General features: G+C 38.1%; 1 protein-coding gene across 1 annotated transcript in view; it reads left to right on the top strand.

The window, feature by feature from the left end:
- Window positions 1-17,191, top strand: part of Wdr24 (WD repeat domain 24) — a 351,891-nt gene that overhangs the window by 12,039 nt on the left and 322,661 nt on the right. Inside the window, exon 3 of the mRNA XM_090393912.1 lies at window positions 3,621-3,698. Within this exon, the coding sequence (XP_090250038.1) occupies window positions 3,621-3,698 (78 nt within the window). The remainder of the gene's footprint in view (window positions 1-3,620; window positions 3,699-17,191) is intronic.

Raw genomic sequence — 17,191 nt, 5'->3', positions numbered from 1 at the left:
ATGTTACTATAGACCTCTGGTAATGTGACTTGTAGTGACCATGAAATGTATAAGAAAGTTAACCAAGTGGTTTTAATTATTGCAATATGGAGATTGAGATGAAAAGATAACAACTAGATGTAAAGAAAATGAGTTTCTTGAGTTTTTAATGGGCAACTACCTCAAAGTAATTGTCATGATGATTGAGAATTTTGGATTTGATCATCTCATCAGAGGATGTTATTATAAATGAGGTTTCAAATCTTCTTCCATTTGTTGAGAGTGACCATGAAGCGATTACCTGCAGGTTGCCAGCCATTTGAGGACTTCTGTGAGGAAAGGATATATGTGGAATTACAAAGCTGTTGATAATGAGAAGCTCAGCAGACAGCTTGGGGCTGTTAACATGGAATGAGGATTTGGATGAAAATGAGATCAAATGCTGCTTGGGTAATATTCGTAGAACCAATGTTTAAATGTATCCCAAAGGTCAGAAGGTTAAATAAGGTAGGTATGAAATGGATGAATGAAGAGATTAAGCATCCAATACAGAGAAAGAAGGCATTATGGAGGCAACATAAGAGGAGTAGTAATAATCCATTTCATGAGAATTACAAAGAACAAGCAAGGAGGGTGACTTGTTTGGGAAGGGAAGCAAAAATTGCAGTATGAGTAGCAGTTAGCTAATAAAGCAGGAAAAAAAAAAAAAAAAAAAAAAAGGGAAGTTCTTATATGTATTCAGGAAAAAACAGAATGATGTTGATTTTAATAGGGAAGATTAGAATCAACATCATTCATGACAGTAGGATGACAGTGATTGGAGAAAATGGTATAAGGACAACTGCTGCATAGGATATAGTTGACATATTTAATGAGAATGAGCATTTATATAGGTTTTTCGTCCTTGTAAATATGACATCATGGAGAGTTTGACAGGGGTGGGTGATGGGGAGGTGAGAGCGACTGTGAGTGAGCAAGATGTATATGGGGAATTGAGCAACTTGATGTTAATAAGGCTGTTGGACTTGATGATATATCACCATTTATTTTGAAGGAATGTGCCATGGAACTGACATTGCCTTGATATATTTGTGTACTGTGAGTCTTACATTTGGTGAAATTCCAAAGGAGTGGAAGGAAGACAAGATTGTGCAGCTTTACAAGGGAGGCGACAAAACTCAAGCCACTTTAACCACAAATGTGTGTTCACATTTGTGGTTAAAGTGTTCCGGACACTAGTGAGAACCAGGATCCACAATTGGGTTGAAAATGGGTGGTGTTATCTTTGATAGACAGCACGGATTTGCTTAAGGGAAGTAATGTTTTAGTAAAAGACTTATTATGATAAGGTAACAGCATGACAGCAGCATTGGACGTATGAGATGGATGCACATTAGTATACTTAAACTTTGCAAAAGCTTTTGATAGATTACTTCATGATAAGTTGATAGTCAAACTATACAGATGGTGTTAGATAGACTAGTGCATTGGATTGGAGATTGGCTGTCTGATTGGTGTCAACAAGTTGTGTGTGGGTGGGAGCAATATCCCATAAGAGTAAAGCCAATAGTGATGTGTCTCAGGGTCTATTTTAGGGACATTGCTGTTTAATCTGTATGTAATGATATTGGGGAAAAATAACTTATTTATTAACTTAAAAGCTAATTATTATAATACAGCTATATTGCCTGCTTCAGTTTAGGAGTGCCCCTGTTTAAATGTCATTGGCTATTTACTCATGGGTTCTTAGGGCATTATGAGTGTAGATGTACTAAAAAGTATATGTAGCTTAAGGAATAGAAATTGCACATACCTTTTTCTGGGTGTTGTGGCTTTTCCTCTGTCTGCGATGTCGAGAACTGCAGAGTGTGTGTGTGTGGTGTGTGTGTGGGGGGGTAGGCAGTTTGGTAGAATAAGTTAGAAAAACCCGGGTTTTTTTCGTAATATATAGAAACATATACTTTTATATAGTGGGGGGGGGGGTGGGGGGGGGGGGGGGTGGGGGGGGGGGGGGGTGGGGGGGGGGGGGGGTGGGGGGGGGGGGGGGTGGGGGGGGGGGGGGGTGGGGGGGGGGGGGGGTGGGGGGGGGGGGGGGTGGGGGGGGGGGGGGGTGGGGGGGGGGGGGGGTGGGGGGGGGGGGGGGTGGGGGGGGGGGGGGGTGGGGGGGGGGGGGGGTGGGGGGGGGGGGGGGTGGGGGGGGGGGGGGGTGGGGGGGGGGGGGGGTGGGGGGGGGGGGGGGTGGGGGGGGGGGGGGGTGGGGGGGGGGGGGGGTGGGGGGGGGGGGGGGTGGGGGGGGGGGGGGGTGGGGGGGGGGGGGGGTGGGGGGGGGGGGGGGTGGGGGGGGGGGGGGGTGGGGGGGGGGGGGGGTGGGGGGGGGGGGGGGTGGGGGGGGGGGGGGGTGGGGGGGGGGGGGGGTGGGGGGGGGGGGGGGTGGGGGGGGGGGGGGGTGGGGGGGGGGGGGGGTGGGGGGGGGTATGACAAAGGGACCTCTTAGATGAATCTTTGACTCCATGGGGGTCTTAGGATGATAATAATAAATATGTCACAAAACATGTAACATGCTTTATTAGGATGATAATAATAAATATGTCATAAAACATGTAACCTGCTTCTGTTTAGGAGTGCCCCATGTGGGGCACTCCTAAACAGAAGCAGGCAAATAGCCGTAAATATAATAGAATCTGTTAGTATTTCTTGATGACTGTTGTTATAGTGTAGTATAGACTGAATGAAAAAAAAAAACAAAAAACAGTTTTTGACATGGACCACTGAATGTTTATCTTGGTTCACTTTGGCTTTTGCTGGATAGCCAGAACTTGAATGGGGATTTTAGGTTTTTGAGTGGAGTTTATTGAAGGTCTCATTTCAGTAATGATTATTTCAGTTATTTGGTTGGAGCAGGTGTTTGCATCTGGAGAGCAGAAACAGTAATCAGACTGTGGAAAAGAGGTATTGGAATCCCACAGATCATTCCATTTGGTATTTTTGTAGTGCCAAAGAACATGGGGCTGAGATTGGCTAGATAGATAGATAGATAGTTAAAATAAGAAATATCGACACATTTATTGGAGTTGCTGACAACACTGCAGTGTATTTGGAGGGATAGTTGGATAAGAAAAGGTTCAGGTATTGTAAGAATAATGAAGACTGATATTCTGATAGGCAGGTGAGCAATTTGTGTTAGATCATTACTAATTGCAAATCATTTGGCTTCCTTTCTAGCTTGATCTCTGAAGTAGTAGAGGAAAGCCTGTTTGGATAATTAATTTATATGACATCAGTTTTCAGGTAAATGATCAAAGAGGTCTGCATGCTTATCAAAGTTATTAGGAATTGATAAAAGTGAAAGAAATATGAATCAAGAAAATCTTGAGCCAGAGCAGATAGTATAGAGGGAATTGAAGATTTACTTTGGATTCTAGTTGCTGTGGTCACGGACAAATTCTCTGATTCTGTTGCCAGATTCAGCAGACTCAGATCCCAGAAATATATACTGACAAACATTTTTTAAATATTGAAAATTTGAAAGTGTATTATCAAATAAATGGTTTATAATGAAAACATTATTACCACAAATGTATATGCAGATATACCTATTACTAATCTAGATTTTAATCCAATTTATTTATTTTGATTTACAGATCACATCTTAGCTACAGCAGCAACTAATGGTTCTGTAGTTACTTGGAATCTAAATAAGACTTCACGCACAAAGCAAGGTAAGTAAATTGGTGAAGAATGGTTTTGTTTCTCTCTTTAAACTGAGATTGTTTTGAGTGAATTTACAAGAGTTCATTCTGATTGATGAAATGTCTTAACTCTTATTTAAATTAAGGGGATATTAAATCCCACATTGTTTTAAAACCGAATAAGAAACTCAAAGATTGGAATCAGAGAGTTTCTTGCCGAATATAGTATATAGTATAGTAAACTATAAAGTATCGGCGATCACTAAGCGTCCGCTAAATGCAAGTGGCCCAGCACGTAGTGCAATACCGGAAATCTCGCAGCAAAGTAGGTAAAGTTCTGATCACTATTCTTAGGTATTTACCATAATGTAAAAACACATTTCCTAGGAAATGTATGCTGTTATTACATTATGGTGGTGAGGTCACTACCCAGACCGGTTTCAGCCTTTTTTGAGGCTTCATCAGTGAGTAGCTAGACCGAGTTAATACCAAAGTGTATAGCGAAAAGAACTTTATACTCTGCTATACGAGTTTCCGAACAGGTGCAACCATTAAGTTACTTAAATATAAAGAGCTAATAAGCTTCATTTCGGCAACAAAAACATTATTTAAATTAAGGGGATATTAAATCCCACATTGTTTTAAAACCGAATAAGAAACTCAAAGATTGGAATCAGAGAGTTTCTTGCCGAATATAGTATATAGTATAGTAAACTATAAAGTATCGGCGATCACTAAGCGTCCGCTAAATGCAAGTGGCCCAGCACGTAGTGCAATACCGGAAATCTCGCAGCAAAGTAGCTACTCGGTCTAGCTACTCACTGATGAAGCCTCAAAAAAGGCTGAAACCGGTCTGGGTAGTGACCTCACCACCATAATGTAATAACAGCATACATTTCCTAGGAAATGTGTTTTTACATTATGGTAAATACCTAAGAATAGTGATCAGAACTTTACCTACTTTGCTGCGAGATTTCCGGTATTGCACTACGTGCTGGGCCACTTGCATTTAGCGGACGCTTAGTGATCGCCGATACTTTATAGTTTACTATACTATATACTATATTCGGCAAGAAACTCTCTGATTCCAATCTTTGAGTTTCTTATTCGGTTTTAAAACAATGTGGGATTTAATATCCCCTTAATTTAAATAATGTTTTTGTTGCCGAAATGAAGCTTATTAGCTCTTTATATTTAAGTAACTTAATGGTTGCACCTGTTCGGAAACTCGTATAGCAGAGTATAAAGTTCTTTTCGCTATACACTTTGGTATTAACTCGGTCTAGCTACTCACTGATGAAGCCTCAAAAAAGGCTGAAACTGGTCTGGGTAGTGACCCTCACCACCATAATGTAATAACAGCATACATTTCCTAGGAAATGTGTTTTTACATTATGGTAAATACCTAAGAATAGTGATCAGAACTTTACCTACTTTGCTGCGAGATTTCCGGTATTGCACTACGTGCTGGGCCACTTGCATTTAGCGGACGCTTAGTGATCGCCGATACTTTATAGTTTACTATACTATATACTATATTCGGCAAGAAACTCTCTGATTCCAATCTTTGAGTTTCTTATTCGGTTTTAAAACAATGTGGGATTTAATATCCCCTTAATTTAAATAATGTTTTTGTTGCCGAAATGAAGCTTATTAGCTCTTTATATTTAAGTGTCTTAACTCTATTATTTTTAAATCTAGGAATAATTGACTCAGACCAAATGAAAAGCTATATATTTAATGAGACTAAAAAGTGTGTACATGGTAAATATAATTAATTACTACAAAACTATTTGGATCCAAGGTCTTTTAAATAAAAACTCTACTTTAAGATCTCTATCTTTAAAGGAATATTTTCATTTTCTCACTGACTGATTTTGTTTTACATGTACTTAGTCAGCCTATTAGACTGAACATTGTTTTTCACAAATTATTTCAAACAATCAACTTTCATTGGAGTCATTTCTTTATTAGGTCTTTTCTCAAAATATAAAACTTCTAACTTCCATGGGACTATGCAGTGTTTCCTTATCTAGCACATATTGTTCCATTCATTCTCACTGTTTTACTGAAGAATAACTTAGGCAATTTTCTTATAAGAAGCAGAAATTATAAATTCTTTATCAGAGAAAAAACAGCTTCTTTAACTACTTTATAAACAACGATGTATCAACAGCACTACATGATAAAGTAAACTTAATCATGGTATCCTGAACACACCTTGAGAGTATATATATCAGGAAATTGATGATTTCTCTAATTACATCACTTGCTCTGATAAAATTATTAATATTGCCGGCATGCTTGAGACAGAAGACAAAACTTTCCATTTTGCATTTCCTCAAATGTTGAAATAGAACATCTATTTAATTTCTCCTTTTATCTATTATTCACTTGTTGACAGTCTCACTTTTCCAGTGTAAGGATTCATCTTGCTAAGATTCCTTTTTCAGAATCCTCTATTAACTTAAGTTTTCTTAAGTTCCTAAAACAAAATACTGTGGTCTGCGTTCCCAAACTTCCATTCTCTCTTCTCATTACTCAAGTACCAAATGCTCTCTCTCTCTCTGTCAGCTGTTCAGTCACCCATCAGCTTCCTCAGTGAGCATGTGCACTTGTTCAACTAAGTGGCAAGCGAGAAGTTAGTAATGGTTGACACATCATCATTAGTGAAAAGTGAATGTCTTTACAATGATCTTTACAGATATCACAACACTTAACAATTACATAAAGAACCCTTGAAATTATTACAGTTATCAGAATGTGGTAATTACATTACATACTTTACATTTGATTTTAACATAAATATCAATATCAGGCCCATTGCATTTATAAAAGTTTCATAATTATAAATTATGACTATTTTTGGGTTTTTTTTAAGGGTCAAAGCTGTATAACTGAGAGGAGACCTCCACATAGCCTTTAAAGGAATGCAGAGAACCGACCAGGGCTTCTGACCTAATGTCCAATCCTCACCTTCTCGTGGTGCACCCTGTTGGGTATCCACTTGGATACTGAACGAACGAGGATGGGCTGGCAATTTGGGATTTAGCTGACCAAATTGTATTCTTATTGGTTAAACCAAAATAAAAAATAAAATTAAAAAAAAAAGGGGGACTATTTTTACAGTTTCATTACTTTCCTTAACAGATACTTTATCATAGCATTTGCATTGAGGTGTTTTTTTTATTAGCCGTGCTGGTAGATTCCGGGATAATGGTTGGAGTTAGCAGCTTTCAGCCTCAGAAGTCTCAAAGGATTGCCTGCTTTCCTGCTTGCTGAAGAAGGAGCATATGCATGTAGCAATGCTTTTGCGATTTCTATTCTGTAATCTAGATATGTTATGGTAGACAAACATTTCTTTTTGTGCAGGAGGAAACTTTCCAAATAACAAAATTCAATATATGTCCAAACACTTTTCTGGAATATTTTTTATGCTGTTTCCTCATTACAGAGTAGAATGATAGCTGCTGATCGCACCTGTCCACTCCACCTATAGTGTTGTTGTTGTTGTATGCACACACAGCAATTTCTTTGATGGATTGTCTTTCTTTTTTTTTTTTCTTTTTTTCTTTTTTGTCTTTCCAACATAGCGCAAAGACTTTTCCTCGCCGATAAGCTTGGATTTCCCCCTTTTCCTAATGTCAGATCTGGAGGCATATCTCACTTTTCTGCATTTACAGTACCATAACTATCTGTACGATGCTGTAAAAGCAAATCAGCGAGTTCAGGACACGTAGTAATTATCCATTGTAATGCAATGACCTTTACCCAGTAAAGGATCTAGTAACTGCATTACTGCACGCATCGACAAGGGGAGATCCGAATATTTATCATGCTCGATTACAGTCTGCTTTCCCATATAAGGTTTGAAATCCCAAAGATATCCACTTTCGGATTCACAAAGCTTGGAATACACCAAGTCCCTACAATGCACCAAAAACCTGATTTGAAAGAAAATTGAAAGAAGCTTGTGAAATGCTGAAACATCATCCCAAATCTGATCAAAAATGATGGATTAATTATTCCAAGAATGTGGAGAACCCATATAGCAACCAGAACAACCCCAAACAGAAGAAAATCTCAATGCTTAATGAAGTTCTGATTGTTTTTTTTTTTTTTTCACCAAAGGTCAGGCTTAGATAAATGATTAACAGACATTTAGATTCATCTTACTTTTGTATAGCCATGTAGCTTGTATCCTGTACATTGGATGTTTTCCCAATGATCACCTCAATACAGAGGTCAAAACGTTGAATGTTATCTTTCTTAATGTTAAGTAAAGTAATTATTCTAACACGTGTGTTATTTCTCCATAAATTCTTCGCTGTGGATTTATTTAGAAGTATAACAACATCTGCATAAAGTAAAGTGCTGATATTAACATCTCCAATTTTGATATCAGGTTTAATAGTACTTTACTTTATAATGTGATCTATGTAGATAATGAATAAGAGTAGAATTAACATGGACTCCTGTTGCACACCTGATTTTTCCTCAAACCATCTTCCTGTACCTCCTTCAATTCTAACTGCTGACTTGCAGCTTAAATAGAGACTATTTATTGTTTGATATAATCCCATTTACACAGTATAACTATAATGTTTTGAACTGTTTTTCTCTTTATTGTACAATGATACCTGTGGAGAATTCATGACTAAAGAAACACATGTAATAACTACAGTAATAAGTTTTAATAAGTAAATATTTCATCCTAAGTATCTTAGGACATTGTCAGTACAGTTAATTAAAATAATACTAGGAATAAAATACAGTTAAGGCCCATGATTACAATGGAATCCCAATATGCATGCAGTATCGTGTTATAGAATTAAATTAAAATATATCTGGAGGGGGGGGAAAAAAGATTACATTAAAATAAGATGATATATAAAAATTATTTTACACAATTTTGTATGACAATTTCCCATACTTTAGGAATAGCAAGAACGTCATTACGGTTTAGATTTGGTCTGTAAAGTAGGGCTTCAGCACTTTGTTTACATAAACGTTCGTGTTTATATAAAGATCTGTGTAGAAGTTTGGTCTTTTCCCAATGTATCCTATGGTTTAGGTTTTCAACTCCCTGTTGTGCGAGGCCAGATTTCTGTGATTTGATAAGACGGATATGGTCTTGATGTTGCAAAATATGTTTATGAACAGATCTACCTGTCTGTCCATAGTAAGACAATTTACAGGAGCATGAAACCTCGTACACGCTAGGTAGCATCAGAGGTGAGAGTTTGTCTTTAGGAGAAGGTAACAAGTTATAGATCTGGTTATAGATATATGGCTGTATCAAAAATACAGCCATACTAAATGGATATATTCTGAAAGCAACTCAAAAAATCATCAGTCATTTCCCCACACACATCAACCTAGACAGGAACAAGCCCATAGGATTCCCATACCTTATGTCAAAGGCATCTCTGAACTTCTTTCAAAAATTATGAAGAAATACAAACTTGCTACTATCTACAAACCAATCAACCAGATCTATAACTTGTTACCTTCTCCTAAAGACAAACTCTCACCTCTGATGCTACCTGGCACGTACGAGGTTCCATGCTCCTGTAAATTGTCTTACTATGGACAGACAGGTAGATCTGTTCATAAATGCATTTCGGAACATCAAGACCATATCCGTCTTATCAAACCGCAGAAATCTGGCCTTCCACAACACAGAGTTGAAAATCTAAACCATAGGATACATTGGGAAAAGACCAAACTTCTGCATAAATCTTTATATAACCATGAACGTTTATATAAAGAAAATGCTGAAGTCCTACTTCACAGACCAAATCTAAACTGTAATGACGTTCTTGCTATTCCTAAAGTATGGGAAATTGTCATACAAAATTGTGTAAAATAATTTTTATATATGTTATCTTATTTTAATGTAATCTTTTTTTTTTTCCCCTCCAGATATATTTTAATTTAATTCTATAAAACGCTACTGCACACATATTGGGATTCCATTGTAATCATGGGCCTTAACTGTATGTTATTCCTAGTATTGTTTGAATTAACTGTACTGATGATGTCCTAAGATACTTAGAATGAAATATTTACTTATTAAAACTTATTACTGTGGTTATTACGTGTGTTTGTTTAGTCATACTTTTCTCTTGGCACCTTGTCATATGCCTCTTCCAGATCTAAGAAACTTAAATACAGATCCTTGTTTATCCCATGGTTTTTTAACTACTGTATTTTTCAGACGATGAGACACACCAGACGATAAGACGCATAAGATTGTAACAATAATTAAAAATAAATTTTTATTTATTGTTACAATCATTTGTATTAGCAATGTTCAGTTCATCTTCACTCGGTACTATCACTCGTTTCGTTAATATCACCGTTTGTATTACTTTCGTCTGAACTATTGTTGTCACTCCCTTCAAAAACTGCGTCATCTTCGGTACCATCCATCGCATTACTTATCCCACATTTCTTAAATGACTTTATAACTGTCTTTTCTTTCACAGCTTCCCATGAATTTTTCACCCATGTACATACTTCTGAAATTGTTGGCCGTTTCATACGTCCTGTTACTGTAACATCGTGATTTGGCTTTGCCATCCATTTGTTCCACTCTTCCCGCATAAAATTTTTGAATGGTTTATTAATCCATCCAAGGGTTGTAATTGACTTGTAAGGCCTCCAGGAATGATTTTGTATTCATTTTTTTTAGAAGCTTCGTTGTTGATTCTGTTTTATGCGCTCTGATTTGATCCCACACTAACATCGCAGGCTTTTTAAACAATGCACCTGGATGTTTTGCCCATATCTTTTGTATCCATAATTTCATTCCTGTTTCGTCCATCCAGGCTTTATCTTGAACGTGAATAATAATGCCACGAGGAATTTCATCTCTTGGTAACGTTTTTCTCTTGAAGATTAACATGGGGGTAGTTTTGTTCCGTCTGCGCAACAAGCTAAAACTAGTATAGTGAGTTTTTTCATGACCTGCTATTTTCATCACTATTGATTTGGTGCCTTTTGAATCTACTGTCCGATTTGAAGGAACATCAAAAGTTAGAGGCACTTCATCCATGTTTGCAATTTGATTAAGCTTGCTGATATGACAAATATATGGAATTTTATAATTTTAGCTTCATAGTCAGCCGGCATTTTTTGTGCTAGAGTGGTTTTTATACGCATGCATAACTTGTGTCTTTTCATAAATCTAAAGTACCAAGTTGGTGATCCGGTAAAATTTAAAATTCCATTAGCATCGTTTCGCTTCAAAAATTATCATTTTCATAGAAACAGATATTCCCATGTTTCGATGATTTCTTACCCAATTTTTCACTTGTACTTCTAATTCTGGCCATTTTTCTAGGTGCGAACAGAATGTTTTCTTTTGTTTACATAGCAGTTTTAATTGTTCGTCTTGTTTTCTCCACTCACGAACCATTTTTTCTGGTGGTGGTGGACCAAAATGTTTTTCTGCTGCTCTGTTTCCATATTGTTTTGCATAATTTATCATATTAAATTTATAACTCACATTATATGAAAGTCTTTTGTTTTACACTCATTTTTTCTAATTTTAAGATAAAAATTTTAATGACTTATAAAAAATAATTCAAATGAACCGTACAAAAGCACATATGTTTACACACTATTGACTATTGATGCTTTAAATTGGTGATTCACCCACATGCAGCGAGATAACTTAGGTACCTACCTTCAGATCAGTACTTACTAATTTTATTAACATATTGCGCCAGTAATTGAACTTTGCTAACAGCTTCGATACAGTGTAAAGATTTGTATTTTAATGTTACCTTCGGACCATAAGACGCACCCCAATTTTCAGTGAATTTTTCTATGTAAAAAGGTGTGTCTTATGGTCTGAAAAATACGGTATTTGTCTTAGTGAAAATTTGATCCTGACAACCTTAATTCAGCATGAGTCTAGCTTGTTCATCTCCAGGCTTCCCTTCCACAATTTTTCTTAGTTCTTTTCTCAAGTATACTTGCATAAATATAATAATAAACACTCAATAAAGAAATTCCTCTGTCATTCTCTGTCAGTTTTATTTCCAGACTTTGAAAGTACAATTCATTGCAAACTTCAAAAACACACAATTCATTGAGCAGCAGTTTATCAAAAAATGTAATTTATCAAACAACTAATCAATAAAGCAACTGATCAAAATGCCATTGATAAATGAATTTAAAAAAGGTTTAATTAAAATGTTAATTTATTGAGACCTAAAATCTGTTTGGGGATTATTTGAATGACATAAATTGTTACTTTAGTTAATTAATAAATGCCCATTAGTTTTTTGTGTTGCATTTACTTGATACTTTATGGAGTGCTGTAGCACAGATATACTATATTCTCTTGGAAAGGCTTAGACGTTGGTTATGCATTTTTACTAAATAGCTTAAGGAAATTACAACATATACTAGGATATACATTAAAATAAATTTTAATACACTTATAATATAAGATGAAAAGCCAAACGGCTATTTTTTCTGGCGAGGTTGATAAGTAAAGGGGATAAAAATCCCTTATTGTTTTTCAGCCAGTATGCGAAACTCTAAGATCGAAAACTGCGATCTAAACGTTTCATTCCACCGAACTGTCGGCGGATTCAAGCGTAAGTGACCACTTGGTAGTGCCACACCAAGGCAACTTGATGCAAAGGTGGAGCAAGATCCCTCACTATTCTTGATATTTTCTCATAATGTAAAAACACACAGCTCCTAGGAGATGTAGTACTGCTTTACATTATGAGGAGAGGTCACTACCCAGACTGGTTTCAACCTTTTTTGAGGTCTCATCAGTGAGTAGCTAGACCTTGATGATATCAAAGTTTAAGTGAAAAGAACTTGCATACCTTCACTATACAAATGTCAGAAAGGTGTGCCACTATATTATATTATAACTAAGATGAAAAGCCAAATGGCTATTTTTTCTGGTGAGGTTGATAAGTAAACGGGATAAAAATCCCTTATTGTTTTTCAGGCAGTATGCGAAACTTTAAGACGAAAACTACTATCTAAAGGTTTCATGCCGATGAACTGTCGGCGGATCTAAGCATAAGTGACCACTTGGTAGTGCCACACCAAGGTAACTCGATGCAGAGGTGGAGCAAGCTCCCTCACTATTCTTGATATTTTCTCATAATGTAAAAACACACAGCTCCTAGGAGATGTAGTACTGCTTTACATTATGAGGAGAGGTCACTACTCAGACCAGTTTCAATCTTTTTTGAGGTCTCATCGTTTTTCAGCCAGTTTCACATACTGGCTGAAAAACAATAAGGGATTTTTATTCCCTTTACATACTTACAATATTTCAACAACTTCACGTTCCCATTTTCGCAGGAACTTAAAAACAAGACACGTGCACGCAAGCATAACAAACAGTAAATGAGGACGAAGCAGGAAGCTATTCTTTCTCCTAAAAGTCCTGATGGTGACCCCTAGTGGGCAGTGTTGTTATTCTTGGGTGATTGGGGCTGAAGGTCTTCTGATGTAGGTTTCACAAATTTGGGGCAGTCTCATGCAACCAGATTTGTTGAGGTTTGAATTGTTTCTTAGGGTTGAGGCTGATTCCATGAAAAGCCTTTCGTATTTGAATTTACTATGGTGTATTATCGTGGCTTTCTTCCACCGTATTCTATGGTGGGTATCCAGTGCATGGTCTGTAAGATCAGAGTGGCTGTATTGGTGAAACCGGATGTAGTCCTTGTGTTCTGAAATTCTGATATTAACTGTCCTGCCTGTTTGGCCAAAGTAGGACAGCTTACAACTGCAAGGGACCTGGTATACACCAGGTAGGTCTATGGGGGGGGGGGGGGTTGGTCTTTAGTAGAGCAGATAAGGGATGCCAATTTTTTATATGGTCTGTAACAAAAAGTTAAGTCGTGTTTTTTTAGGATTTTTGTAATTTTTTCCGAGGTGCCTCGGATATAGGGTATGCTGATGGATTTAGAGTAATACTTGTTGTGAGGGGAGAAGGGGTGGGGGTTGTGGTTTATTGGTTTCAATATTTTTTGGATTTTTTTGGGGGGAGTAGCCATTGGCTGAGAAAGTGTTGAGAATGTGGATTAGTTCTGTGGTTAGGGCATTGTCATTTGAACAGATAAGTTTAGCCCTGTTGTGTAGTGTCTTAATGATTCCATATTGTTGCTGGCGGGGAGGGATTGTTGGTGAATGTATCTGCCTGTATGGGTGGGTTTTCTATAGACTGAGTAAACCAAGGTTCCATCAGACTGGCGGGTGACTAGTGTGTCTAAGAAAGGAAGGCAGTTTTTTTTCTTCTTCCAGGGTGAATTTGATTCTGGGGTGTTGGTTGTTTAAGTGTGGTAGGAAGGAGAGGAGTGCATCGAAGCCATGTGGCCCAATAGCGAATACATCATCAATATAGCGAAGCCATATGGTTGTTTTTGTGGGGCAGAGTTTAAGGCTTTCTCTTCAAAAGTCTTCATATAAAAGTTGGCCAAGGATGGGGAGAGTGGAGAACCCATGGCTGTCCCCTCTATTTGTTTGTAGAATTTTCCTTGCCAAACAAAATAGCCTGAGTTCATTGTGAACTGAAATAGGGCTGTGATATCGGGAGGAAATTTAGCTTGGATTAGCTCTAAGAATTCTTTGAGTGGGACATTTGTGAATAAGAAGGAGACATCAAAACTGACCATTACGTCAGTGTGTTTGAGTGTAAGGTTTTCTATGCTGGCTTTGAAGTGGGCTGAGTTTTTTATGTGTGAAGGTGTGTTGCCAGTATAGTGTGCGAGAGCTTTGGCCAAATGTTTAGCTAGTTTGTATGTTGGGGGAATCAATGGCATCCACTATGGGACGTAATGGCACATTTTCCTTATGTATTTTTGGGAATCCATAAATATGGGGGGGGGATGGAATTAAATGGTTTTAATTTGTTAGTGACTTCTACAGACTAAGAAGTGACTTTCTTAAGGAGCCTGTGGAGTTTTCTAATTTGTGAGTTGGTGGGATTGTACTCGATAGGGAGGTGAGTAGCCCAATCTAACAATAGAGCATTCAACTTACCTGTGTAATCCTTTTTTTGTTAAGCAATACTGTGGTGTTCCCTTTATCCGCTTTGGTGATTATTATTTCCTTGTTTTTCTTTGGTCCTTTGGTGACTATTATTTCCTTGAGAAAGAATTTAAAAAAGTATGAGATCGACACATCAAAAAATTTGGATATTTAAAAAAGAACTCGAAACCACCACTTCCTACTGAAACGGTAGTCAACCTTTCCTCAGTTAGTGTAAAACCTGAAGCACTCGACACTCTTTCACTTGGCCACAACTTTGCCATTGCACCCAGAAGAATACCTGCTGAAGATATCATGATACGAATTGAACGCGGGATACGACACCTTCCAAACCCCGGCGCCAACGATATTAGATTGGATGTAGCTTGTGTTCTGACCAAAAGCCAACATGCCCAGTAAGGAAATTAAATCTCTACTAGAATTAAAGAAAAACAAGAAAATAGTAATCACCAAAGCTGATAAAGGGAATGCCACAGTATTGCTTAACCAAAAGGATTACACAGGTAAGCTGAAAGTTCTATTGTTAGATTGGGCTACTTACCTCCCTATCAAGTACGGTCCCACCAACTCACAAATTAGAAAACTCCACAGGCTCCTTAAGAAAGTCACTTCTTGATCTATAGAAGTCACTAACAAATTAAAACCATTTAATTCCATACCTCCCGTATTTATGGACTCCCAAAAATACATAAGGAAAATGTGCCATTACGTCCCATAGTGGATGGCATTGATTCCCCCCCAACATACAAACTAGCTAAACATTTGGCCAAAGTTCTCACACACTATACTGGCAACACACCTTCACACATAAAAACTCAGCCCACTTCAAAGCCAGCATAGAAAAACCTTACGCTCAAACACACTGACGTAATAGTCAGTTTTGATGTTTCCTCCTTATTCACAAATGTCCCACTCAAGGAAACTTTAGAGCGAATCCAAGCTAAATTTCCTCCCGATATCTCAGCCCTATTTCAGTTCACAATGAACTCAGACTATTTCCGTGTGTAGAGGCTTAAGTGCTGTGAGGACATCATGTTGGAGACTTAATGGATTTTTTACAACACTCAAAAAGAATTAAAATAGAATTTAATACTTCCTATATTTCGTCCTAGTCACTAGGACATCTACGGGGATTACAAAAACAATTAATGTAACATATACACAAATAACAAACAATACTAAGCCCAACCACGTGGGTGACACTAAAGTCCTATCTATGTAGAGCGTCCTCTAAGGACAGTAGTAGGTGGCCTGTAATGTAAGGTGGGAACTCTGGTGATGAGTGTTTCCCAAATCTTCGGAAGCTTAATGCAACCATATTTATTGAGATTTGGTTGGTTTTTGAGAGCTGCTGCTGCTTCTAAGAAAAGTCTCTCTTTCTTGAATTTGCTGTGGTGGAGCATGGTGGTTTTCTTCCATGATACCCTGTGGGTGGTGTCCAAAACATGGTCAGCCAAGCCTGAATGGCCATAGTTGTGTTTGAAGATGTAAGACTTGTGTACCTCTAGACGGACGGATGCTGATCTGCCTGTCTGTCCAAAGTACGCCAGCTTACAGGAACAGGGTACTTTGTAAACTCCAGGCAGAGAGAGAGAGAGAGAGAGAGAGGAGGGAGCTGATCTTTCGTAGAAAGGATAAGGGTAGCCAGTTTGTGGTGGGGCTTATATGCTGTGTGTAGATTGTACTGTTTTAGTATCTTGGCTATTTTTTCGGATGTGCCACGGATGTAGGTTATGGTGATGGCATTTTCTTTCTTCCTTCCTCAGTCATCTCAATTGTTTACATTCAAGTATCCAGTTCACTATGGAAAAGGAAAAGAACAATTGTTTACCCTTCCTAGACACCTTAGTCACATGCCTACCTAATGATACACTTACCTTCACCGTATACAGAAAACCCACACACACAGGCAGATACATTCACAAACTCTCCCACCACCACCCCTCTCAACAATATGGCATTATTAAAACTCTTACCAAGAGAGCCCACAATCTTTGTTCCAGTTTAACGAACCGCCCTCACTACTGAGCTTAACCACATACACAGCACTTTCCTCTCCAATGGCTACAGCGATCACAGTATCAAAAAAATAATCAACTCCTCCCCCATTCTCTGTCCTTCTCGTCAACAAGATTTTAAAAATGCCATCACCATACCCTACATCCGTGGCACATCCGAAAAAATAGCCAAGATACTAAAACAGCACAATCTACACACAGCATATAAGCCCCACTGCAAACTGGCTACCCTTATCCGTTCTACGAAAGATCAGCTCCCTCCTCTCTCTCTCTCTGCCTGGAGTTTACAAAGTACCCTGTTCCTGTAAGTTGGTGTACTTTGGACAGACAGGCAGATCAGCATCCGTCCGTCTAGAGGAACACAAGTCTTACATCTTCAAACACAACAATGGCCATTCAGGCTTGGCTGACCATGTTTTGGACACCACCCACAGGGTATCATGGAAGAAAACCACCATGCTCCACCAC

The sequence above is a fragment of the Typopeltis vanoorti genome, chromosome 6, assembly GCF_054136105.1.
Source record: "Typopeltis vanoorti isolate ZY-2024b chromosome 6, IOZ_Tvanoo_1.0, whole genome shotgun sequence".
Lineage (NCBI taxonomy): Eukaryota > Metazoa > Arthropoda > Arachnida > Uropygi > Thelyphonidae > Typopeltis > Typopeltis vanoorti.
Note: the sequence above shows the minus strand (reverse complement) of the source record. Positions and strands in the feature narration are given on the sequence as shown.